The 11,426-nt window shown below is 36.2% G+C and overlaps 2 protein-coding genes across 7 annotated transcripts; one reads left to right on the forward strand and one right to left on the reverse strand.

Annotated features, from left to right (window-relative positions):
- The first annotated feature begins 228 nt into the window (after positions 1-228).
- On the forward strand, positions 229-6,587 carry LOC108200538 (F-box protein At3g03040-like). 2 transcript variants are annotated; one of them, XM_017368732.2, is made up of 3 exons: positions 233-1,507; positions 1,812-1,979; positions 6,026-6,587. In XM_017368732.2, the coding sequence occupies exons 1-3, from the start codon at positions 383-385 to the stop codon at positions 6,233-6,235; spliced, it is 1,503 nt and encodes a 500-aa protein (XP_017224221.1). In that variant the 5' UTR covers positions 233-382; the 3' UTR covers positions 6,236-6,587. The 2 variants fall into 2 exon arrangements, with proteins under 2 accessions (XP_063941102.1, XP_017224221.1); XM_064085032.1 differs by lacking the exon at positions 1,812-1,979 and having other exon boundaries at positions 229-1,507.
- A 258-nt stretch (positions 6,588-6,845) lies between these two features.
- Positions 6,846-11,185, reverse strand: LOC108200629 (pentatricopeptide repeat-containing protein At4g21065-like). Of its 5 annotated transcripts, none has more exons than XR_010287167.1 (3): positions 8,604-11,185; positions 7,721-7,903; positions 6,846-7,634 (listed from the first exon to the last, which is right to left on the reverse strand). XR_010287167.1 is itself a non-coding variant. In XM_064083947.1 (1 exon), the coding sequence occupies exon 1, from the start codon at positions 11,179-11,181 to the stop codon at positions 8,818-8,820; it is 2,364 nt and encodes a 787-aa protein (XP_063940017.1). In that variant the 5' UTR covers positions 11,182-11,185; the 3' UTR covers positions 8,555-8,817. The 5 variants fall into 5 exon arrangements, 1 of the variants encoding a protein (XP_063940017.1); XR_010287170.1 differs by lacking the exons at positions 6,846-7,634; positions 7,721-7,903 and adding exons at positions 7,925-8,156; positions 8,191-8,447; XR_010287168.1 differs by lacking the exons at positions 6,846-7,634; positions 7,721-7,903 and adding exons at positions 7,925-8,156; positions 8,191-8,472.
- Positions 11,186-11,426: the final 241 nt, after the last annotated feature.

The following is an 11,426-nucleotide window of genomic DNA, read 5'->3' on the forward strand; positions in this document are numbered from 1 at the left end:
TATATATTAATCATTCAATTTTTGGTTAATTTCAATTAAAAAAATCAAAAAGAAAATCAAAACTTTTCTGCCAAAAACAGAATCAAAATATCTCCTCAATTAACCTAATCAAAATATATGATTATTTAATCTGATTTTTGGTTAACGGAACCAAATATAAACTAAACAAAAAACACCTGAATAAATAATAGTATCCAAATCCAAATAGATACTGCTCCAAAAAAAACAAGTGAGCTCGGTTACCCCACACCCTCTCCTGAGTCCTGACGCATGAACTCCCCTCAGACGACATAAATTTATATCCCATTTCATACCACCACAAGCCCCCTTTTACCAGTGATCAGTAAACCCTCGAGACCCATGAAAATTGGGTCACCAAAAAATGAACAGCAAGCTCAAAATCACAAACCCAAATGGAGAAGACAGGCTCAGCAGCTTACCTGATGAATTAATTTATCAAGTCCTTTCATTTCTTGGCACTCGACAAGCGGTTCAAACAAGCATTCTCTCCAAGAGATGGAAGCGTATGTGGACTACTCTCCCTGTCCTCTCCTTTGATGGGTATGATCAGCTTTTCCCATACACTCATTCTGGTATCATCAGATTTATTGACCATGTTTTGGAAAATCGAGACCAAGATACCCATGTTTCTTGTTTCAAGTTTCTTGCTGTTTATCCGTTTCCGCCTAATTTTGTTAGAAGGTTGATTAGCTATCCAATTGACCATAATGTTGAAGAGCTCGATATCGATTTGCAGTTCCATCGTTATAAGCCGTTTAAGTTATCGACATTTAGTTCTGATACCTTACTGAAACTTAAGTTAAAGGTGCCTCTTGACTTTGATGAATCATTGCGAACAGATTCTAAGTGGGTCTTGCCAGCTTTAAAGACTTTGCATTTGATACGCCCGCCACATATGTCAAGTTACAAGTTACCTGGATTTTGTTTGATATGGTTGCCTAGTTTGACAACTCTGTGTCTTGATGGCATTGAGTTGCCGGAGTCTTTTTCGTCTATTAGGGTGCCTAATCTGACAACTCTCCGTATGAAAAGGTCCAAATTGCCGGTAAAAGTGTGGGATTTACCAGGTTTACTAAGTTTGGAACTGGATGAGGTAGATTTACCTGCGAACATGAGTGATTTCTTCTCTGCACTTGTGAGTGTGCGGGATATCACAATATATTTCACTGGAACGTGTAAACATCTTTGGAATATATCTTGTCCCGAATTAGTGCACCTCAAGATCTGTACCAACTTTGCATATGTAAGCTGGATCCATGAAATAGTGGTTTTGTCAGACAAGCTCCGCGAACTTTCTTTTGTTGGTATCTTTATGGTCTCGTTATATGTTCATGAATTGGAGAATGTATCTGTAAAATTATGGGATACAGTTGACTTCAAATATGCAACATGGGAAGAGAAGAAAGTACATTATCGTCATGTCGTACCTATGTTTTCAAAACTGGGTAGTGCCAGGACTCTGACTCTCGACTCTGCTATAATTGAGGTAATTTAATATTTGACTTTTATAATGCTTTAATAATGATTTCTAGTTTCCTGAACAGAATGCAATTTACCATTATTATCTGGTGGACAGTGGTTTCTTTTATAAATTTATAAGCCAAGAGTAATAATACCCCTTCTCTTCAGCTTCCTGAGTGATCTGGCTTCCAGAAAAATAATATATTCCTGCAAGAACTAATGCTCAAGTTACTGTTATCTTTATGTATTCTATGCTGAATATTAGTTTTTAATTACAACTGGCTTTTAGATATGGTTTATTCTAATATATTTTGTCAAAATATATTTAGGCACTTCATTCAGTTAACAACCTTTTGGGACGTGTTCATTCTCCATTCAGAAATTTGAAGTATGTGAAACTGCCTCAAGGATATACACAATTTAGTATATCCACTACCCTCAGTAAATACTTACTCGGTGGCAATCGAAGAGCCACTATTGTCACAACATTGCCCCAGGTATGCAAGTAATCTGTTTTCTTTATTCACAAATGGTTCTATTGTAGGCGGATACGACACACATAGAATCCAAAGTTGAAACCAGAAAATATATCTTTATATTTTTTTTGTTTTTCATGTGATGGGGGAATATAGACAAGCATTAAGTACGGATTTACAGTCACTGATTATAAATTTTGTCATTGGCATATATAGCATTGCTGTTGTATTGCAAATATTATTATATGTTCTAACCTAGAAAGCAGGGGTGCGGCACTTGCCCACGAGATACCTTGGGGTGCAAGGGTGTGCGGGGGTGTGGCCAGATACGTACGGTGAGCCACCTGTGTGTCCTCGTCTTTTACGGATCAGATTTGTGCGGGTGTAGGAATTACATAATTTTCAATTATTTGATTAACCCTAACCCATTCCTATTTGTGCAAAACAAATCTACTAATTGTCTTTAGGTGACTAGTTGCGGTGCTTAGTATCAATTCTTTGTTCTTCAATAGTTAGCGTCAAATAACATTGAAAGTGTTGGTTTCAGATAATGGGATGTGCGGGCCCCTCAATTCCTTTGAGTTTCATTGTTGCAAATATATATATTCCCCAATCAACCTTTTTTCTTTAACAGGACAGTTCGAACTAGACCATGCTATGTATTCTTTCCGGTGTTTAATATACGTCTTGCAATACCTGATAAATTATTGGGTGTCCATATAATGACTAAAAAATTGATCCCTATGATCGAAGTTACATACTCCACTTGTCAAAAGAAAAAAGAAAGGCCATTGCTATGCATCACGGACCCTTTTATGTTGAGTGTCTTGTGCGTGTAGCGCAGAATGAAATATATGTTTAATTACTGGGATTCTCGGACTCTCTTGGAAGGAATCGACACGGACAGGATCGGAGTGTCGGGTTCTTCAAAATCAAAATTTATAGACATGAGGATTCATTTAACAAGGATCCGATTCGGGGATATAGACACTCCATTTTTAATATTTTGACTTTTTTAAATGTATATGTATATTTAAATTCAAAAAAAAATTGTGTAATGTAACAAAGAAAAAACGCCACAACTATGATACAATTGTAAAATACAGTTCAAATATATTATGTTTGAATGTTATTAATGTTACCGATCAAGATCTATATTTCTAGCCAATAATGAGTACTTTAGTTGAAAATGATATGTTACAGTTGGCAGTCCAAAGTTACAGCTTAGGATGACACAATTAAAAGAAAGACAATATGTTAATAAATCAATTCATTGGGAATTGTGTCACAACATCTTATGCATCTTCTCCATCTTCTGCATCTTCTCCATCTTGGCTTCTCTTTCCTTTACATTTGCGTTTTATTTAACAGAAATAATCATGATACAAGCTCTCTTCTCTTTTTTTTTGTGCTCTATCCTCCTTACAAACTAAAACGCTTGATTAAAAACGAAACCACGGAACTCAGATGAGTCGCCGTTTAGAACTGAGTCGGTGAGTCGTTTTTTCACATAACGAATCCGATCCGGATTCCATGTTCATACCCGGTTCGTGTCGTGTCGACACGGGTACGGCAGGGTAAACAGGCGAGTCCGAGCATCCTAGTTTATTTATATAATTTTATTAGTTGCTTGTTTCTTTTACATATTTATTATTGTTGCTATAAGTAAGTTTGAATCACTTAAAATTCTATGCATTTTAATATTAAGGATTTATTAATTTTAATTAAATTGTGTTTCTTGCATTATATATACTCTTATATTTTTATATTTGTCATTATCACCCTCCACCCGAATCCCCATATTTTTGGATTTACCGAATATTTGGTACCCTATATTTTTGGATTTACTGATTATTTTTGGGATCTGTTTAGTGCAAATTATAAAAAAGCGCAAGACCTAAGTTTGAAGCGTGAGGCGCTATTAATTACGCGCCTTTTGAACAAAAAAAATCACAAATTTAACAAGAAACTAATACTTAACATGATCTTAACATTCAAACCTAATAAAAACATAAATAACATGATGAATAGTGAATTAGAAAAGTCAAGAATTAGAAACCAGAGACAAAGATGACGAGGGATTAAGAGAGACAGACGAAAATTGAGAAGAGAAATTTGCACATGTAAGTATATATCTGTATGTATATACTGAGAATAAAGAAGAAGACTTACGTTTAGTTGGAGGCTGTGCTAGGGTGCTGGTCCCAAGTAGCACAACTTCATACTTTAATGCCCTGAATATTACGATCCAAATAAATGACCCCGAATATCATTCACTGACGGCGGATTGTGTAGCGTTTTGTATTTTAGGGCAAAACGCTACATCGTGTAGCGTTCTTAGTAAAAATAAAAACACTAAAACGCTACTTTATGTAGCGTTTTCAGGTAAAACGCAACTCTGTCTAACATTTTCAAACCAAAATGCTACATTATAGCATTTTTCATTATTAAACTGGTTCCTAGGCTTTAGGGCCTAACGCCCCTAAAGCCTAGAATTAATTAGGGTTTAGGCTCGAGGGTTAGGGCCTTTAGACCCTGAACCCTCAAATCCTAAACTCCATCTCCCAGTCAATTTATTTCAAGTATAAATAAAGTATTCTAAAACCCAAATGTGAAACCCTAATATATTAACAACTATTAATTTACGTTCCAATTATTTACTTTATTAAACTAGTTTCTAGACTTTGAAGCCTCACGACCCTAAAGCCTAGAATTAATTAGGGTTTAGGGCCCGCAATCCTAAACCCTAACTCGCAGTCAATTTATTTCAAGTATAAATAAATCATTCTAAAACCCAAATAAATCATTCTAAAACCCAAATGTGAACCCTAAAATATTAATAACTGTTAAATTTACGTTCCAATTATTTACTTTATTAAACTGTTTCCTAGGCTTTGGGGCCTCATGGCCCTAAACCCTAGAATTAAATAGGGTTTATGCTCGAGGGTTTAGGTTCTAAAGGCCCTGATGCCTAAACCCTAACTTGCAGTCAATTTAATTTCAAGTATATTTTTTTATCAAATAAATACTCAAAACACAACTTTGTGTAGCGCTTGTATTTTCACAAAACTAGAAAACGTTACTTCGTGTAGCGTTTTTGTTTTTAATAGAATGGAAAACGTTACATGATATAGCGTTTTGCTGTTTGTTTAAAACGCAACTTCACATACTTCACTGAATGATAGTGAGGGCCATTTTAACAAAAAACGATATTCTGGGCATTTAAGTGTGATATTTGTGATAATGAGGGCCATCTTTCGTGATATTTAGATGATACTGGGTATTATGAAACACTTTGGAGTTTTCTCCATTTAGCCTTTTTTTAAGGGTATTATCATCTTTTTGTTATCGTCGCCTGTTTCGTTTTAGTAGCGCCTTTTGGACGATTTCAGGATCGCACCAAATCACTTAATTTCGAATCGCACACCTTGCGCCTAAGCGCCACTAATTGCGCCTTTTACTACACAGGTTTGGTGCATGGCTTATCCACCATCGTGAGGTATCTTTGTACCATTTAAAAAATGATGTTCAACTTGAAGATTATGATGATAAAGCACCTCTTTGATTTCTTCTTCATACATACATTCATGTTTTTTCTTTTCTTCTTTCTTCTTCTTGTTTTTTTTTTGTGTTAATCACTGGTCTGAGAGGGTATTACCAGAAATATTGAGAGCAGTCGCAGCATGTAGTTTAATTTCCTCTTTGCATATTAACTTTTTCCTTATTTGTTTTTAAATTTATTAATAGCTGCATGGAGATTAGTTGCTCTTATGCCATGATTCAGTTTCATGTCCAAATGCACTTTTGTGTGACCGAAAATTCGAGCATTTCTTTGGAAAAAAAAGCATTTATATAGTCTTGATTGACTCTCCTCAAGGCAGTATGCAGTGAATCAACATCATTGCCTTATGATCTCTAACTTGTCGTGGATGTACTGTTACTGTTTTCAGTAATTTACTTGTGTTGAGCACAACTCTTCTTGTGTACTAAATTAAAAAGACACGTTTTCTCTATGTCAATAAGGTGTAAGCTATATTTCACTTAGCATGTGTCTCTTTGTTTTCCAGAGAAAGTTGAATCATCAAGTGGTGCCAAACTCCTCGACGTCGCAAAAGGTCTGTGTTGATACTGTGGAGAAGAGGGTTCGAGTAGAGCATTTGGTCGAGAATTCTGTTGTAGAAGCTGGCAAGGTGAGACAGATTGGTTGTCCAGTTGAAGGAAGTGGGACAGGAAATGACCAGGCAAGCTCTTCTAGAGTAAATGGTGATTTTGAGTAATAGCAGGGCCACTACTCGGAGTTTGGAGGGCTACTTGATCTCACTGTGAAGTCCTTTTGATCATTTCATTGCCAAAATTGAGATAATCTGTACACTGAAGCTAAATATGCTTTGCACCTTAGTGAAAGACTTTTTATGGATTAAAATGACTGATTTTACCAGTGAGTTTGTTACCCGGGTCAAGGGATCAGGGATCTACAAGTTGTCTTGCAGAAATGGTTCTTCTGCACTTTCTATTGAGCGGTAACGATGTTTTTTCTCGTACCGGGGACAGTTGTTTGGTTTCCTTGGTACTTTTAAAAGTTTTATACAATTCACATAAGCATTTAATAGCATGTTTTATTTTGAGTTCTGTTATTGCAGTTGAGTGGAATGATAATTAGGTAAAGAATCAAATCAGTGGAGTTAAATAAAAAGCTTGAGTCCAGCTCACTTAGACATTATGGAGTTTGAGTATGCTCCAAGTTTTCGTCCAACAACTTTTAACAAACCGAACTGAGGTTTGTATGTGTTAGAATCAGGTTCGATTGGGTGAGCTCGAGTTATGCTATTGACTTTAGTTCAACAAGCAACTATATATAAATAGCTAAACTTGTTGACAGAAATCAGCAAGAATGCATAGTTTTTCTTGGAAGTTTGTCTTTACATAATAAATTTACAAAGTGATATTTTCTAAAAGCTTGATGTACGAACTCTAAAACAAGAGAGACTAATGATCAACCACTTTAGAACTGCAAGATTACATATTGAATTTACTAGGTTTCTTTTGAGAGTTGAATTCAATGCTTCTTTATATGCAAGTCTCAACTCTCAAATTTACTAGTATATTCAATTATATATCTGAAAAGGAATATTTGAGTTAAGATAACTACACACAGGCTTCCATAATCTCACACATTCACAGTATATATTTCCTTTTCATTGAGCTCAACATTATCCTTAGCAAGTTAGCATACACTTTGGTCCGTCTTCTTAAAGATGGTGCCACCACAAAATTAAGCCTCAAACATCAACCTTGTAGGATAATTTGTCAATCTGGTCCATCATTCCCTCTCCTACAATCAGAGTGTATTCATACACATAATTTTTCTTGATGAGTTTGTGAATCTGGTGTATAACCAACTTCCAACTTCGACTAATGCCTGCTGGCAAACTAGCCTGTATGTCATATATTATGCTTCCACAACAACTCATGATTTCAACTTTCAAGTGACTATAGAATAGGTAGGCACGTATTACATATCTTTCGTCGTCTTTGCCTTGGCAAAGTAAATCTGGTTAATGCTTCCTCCTCCCCATCTCCTGCAACAAGTTCAATTCTCTTTACAGCCCGTGGTAAAAGTCTCAGGACTCAGCCGGGATCAACTACTGAAGCTCTGAACATTGTTGCCGGAGCAACCTGAGATATGAGCTCAAATGTCAATGTCAAGATACCCATAATATCTTAAATAGTTTACTGGATTATAAGTATGTATAAAGATTAACCTCATAAGTTTTTGGTTGCATGAGAAAGTATTGTCTTGCAAAGATCAGACGAGAGAGGTATTTACAGAGTTTACAACTTAAAAATCTTTTTCCCTCTTATTGATTATTGAACTTGATATACTTCAAGTAAGATATAGGTTTAGAGAGGCATCAGTGGTCCACTTCCCATTAACAACTAACTACCTGAAAATAACAATCATAGAAACATAAATAAGAGGAACAAATGATGTGCTTGTGATGATAATAAAACAAATAAGTGAAACTTAGCAAATAATAAAGGAAAAAAAAGCATGTAGTAATGTTTAAATGTTCTTTCCAACAAAGTAGAGTGGAAAAGCATATCCTACTGGCCATACTGTTTTATTATAGTATAGAAAAACATGTTGATGATGTCATCTTTTAACAAGGATGCAAGCCTTCCCAACAATGCTAAAACCTACTTAGCAAAAAAAAAAAAACAATGCTAAAACCTGTCTGGCGCCAGGCAGTTCAACTACACAAGAAGTGATTCTATAGGCACCAAGTGCTCTATTTAAGACAACATTAAGGACTATTTACTCAATACTAAGTATGACCAATATAGTTGTGATTCTGAAGCCGACAGTAAAGCTCTAAATTCACCAAAAATAACCCATTTGTTATCAAACTCTTCTAGTGTCCTTTAGGCCCATGCTCCTGTAACTGCCAGTTGTTTACTGCCTGTGTTTACCCCTTGTCCCCTCCCTTTCTGTGTAAGGTACAAAATTTTCATGCTGTTGGTAAATGGAAGGCAGAATATACATGGCAGAAAAGTAGAAAACTAATATGTGGTGGTATAAATGAACAATTCAGAACTAGCAAATATACATATATTATAGCACTTGATCATTAAGAAATTGCATACCTCTCAAAATCGAATCGTGGCTCTGGAGAAAGATCAAATTTAAACTCATTAAATGTCAAGTGGAGCCACAGAGGACTGCTGGTAATTAACCTTTTAGTGGGAAACGACGTCTGGTGTTGTAATTGACATGAAAGTATATGTCAGATGATGCTCACCAGATAACGGAAACATTAGATTGAGTAGCAGCTCAGATCAAGAACAAGGTGAGATGTTTTTATTGGTGACAATAAAATCCACAAGTTTCCAAATATTGAGAAACTTTATGAAAAAGTTCACATGCATTGTAGATCATCCTCACCTTACCAATAATCTCCACAAGAACAGTGACCGTGCTTGAAATGAAATGATGAAAGCGGCGTAAATCTCGAACAACAATTTCTCTTTCTAAAAGTAAAGACGTACACTTCATGAAGCTATGACAGTCGGTACAAACTCGTAGGTTTTTCATAATTCGAATAGGTGATCCAGTGCTAGTTTTCATGAGGGCATAAGCTATAGCAATTTTCTCGCTGTGAAATGCAAGAAGTAATTCTTTTTGTTCTTCTTCAACATCTTGCATCACAATATTCGCTTCAGTTAAATAACCAATTTCCTTTAGTCTTTGAATTAGCTCGTTCAAGTAAGAATAAATTGCAGCTTCTTCTGGATGTGACCTATCCCCCATGACAAAACTGTGGACTTGATTTTTCAACTGGATCCAAGATTGACCAGGGTGCTTCATAAGTCCCATATCTTTCATCAAACCTCTTACTTGAGCAACATCATCCCATTTGTCACCAGAAGCACACGTGTTTGATAACAAAATATAAGATCCAGCTGTTGGTGGCTCAAGTTCAAAGAGTTTGTCAGAAACCCACTTTGCCATCTCTATATTTCTGTGAATTCGGCAGGAGGACAAGAATGATCTCCAAACTGAAGCGACATTTGAGATCTTATTCTTTGAAATGAAATCCTTTATGTCGTCTAAACGGCCAGAACGCCCAAACAAATCTACCATACAAGTGAAATGTTCAACTTGAGGTTTGATGCCAAATTCTTCTTTCATTACCATAAAATAGTGGATGCCTTCATTTAACAAACCTGCATGACTACATGCAGTTAAGAGTCCAACGAAACTAATTTCATTTGGTTTTATACCCTCTGCTAACATCCAATTGAACATCTGAATAGCATCCCTCCCACGCCCATGTAAGCCATAACCAGATATAACTGAAGTCCACAACACAGTATTCCGAACTTTTGTTTCTCTAAATATTGACCAAGCATCATCTAGTTCTCCACATTTAGCATACATGTCAATCATCGAGGAACTTAAGAAAATATCAAAAGGTTGACCGGCTTTCACGATCTGAGCATGAATCAGCTGGCCAAGCTCCAAAAGACCAGCATTAGCACAACCGGTAACAATGCTTGTAAGTGTAAACTTGTCCACCTCAAACCTATCAGTGACCATTGTAGTGAACATCTTTAAAGCTTCTTGCAACTTTCCGTTTTGAACATAACCAGTAACCATTGAACTTTGTGAAAAAGAATGAGGCAGTGACTTGTTATTATTTTTGGAGCACCGGTCACTTGCATTACATTTAGGAAATCCTTGATAAACAAATGAAGCCTTCTCCATTTCCCCACACTTGGAATAAAAATCAACAAGTGAGTTTCTCAAAAAGCCATCATGATGAATTCCACTCCGTAGCAGCCGGCCATGAATTTGCATTCCTAAATCCAATGCTGTTAACGAAGCTACTAAACCAAAGGCTATGGAGAAAGTTTCTTTGCTAAGAGCAGTTCCACTTTTGACCATTTCATACAGAAGCTCCATTGCAATACCATAGTTGTCATTTTGTAGATGCCCTCTAATGATTGTATTCCAACTTGAAGCATCCTTAACAGGCAACCTTCGGAACAAACCAAGGGCAGTCTCCATATCACCAATCTGTATATACGCATTAATCATAATGTTCCATGATACAATGTCTTTATTAGTCATCGACTCAATATATAACTTGGCAGAATCAAAAGACCCACATTTCACATAAAAATCTAAAACAGAATTCTCCAATGCAGTATCTACGAAAACCCCATTACACACTATCCACCCATGAACCGACTTCCCCATTCGAACCTCATTCAACCTCGAACAACACTTGAGAACACTGGAAAACGTAAACTGATTGGGCACAATGCCTTCCTTGTGCATGTCAGCAAACATATCCAATGCCATTCGACACGAACCAACTTGCACCAAACCTGAAATGATCATTGTCCATGACCGAACATCTCTGTCAAGCATTTCATCAAACATTTGAACTGCACAGACCAAATCTTTAGACTTTATATAAAGACTGAGCACATAATTAGTGACACTTAACTCCCCAAAAGTCCCGTTCTTGAGTAAATTGGCATGAACATAGTTTGGGAGTTGAGAATGTGATGACGAGTAGTGACGCAAATGGTTTGAATGAAATGGTATTATTCTTTTGACACGAGAGCCCAAGGCAATGCCCCACATTATTTTTGAAATCGTATTAGTATTTTTTGGACTAAATTGCATTTTGCATATCGAAGAATTTTTATTCATACGACCGTGATGGCTAATATTTTTTCAAGATGGCGGATAGCCGTGAACGAGTTATATAGCATATGATTATTAGGTCGTTAGATTAATATTTAGCGGTCAGGATTATAACATTTATTAAACATGTACAACGTTTTTTAACCGCTGTACGAGACTCGTTTAGCGCTTAAAAATCACCGTTGTAAACTCTGTAAATACCTCTCTCTCCTGATCATGGTTTGTCTTCCCGGCCATGTTTTTTAACCTCA

Source organism: Daucus carota, chromosome 9, assembly GCF_001625215.2.
Source record: "Daucus carota subsp. sativus chromosome 9, DH1 v3.0, whole genome shotgun sequence".
Lineage (NCBI taxonomy): Eukaryota > Viridiplantae > Streptophyta > Magnoliopsida > Apiales > Apiaceae > Daucus > Daucus carota.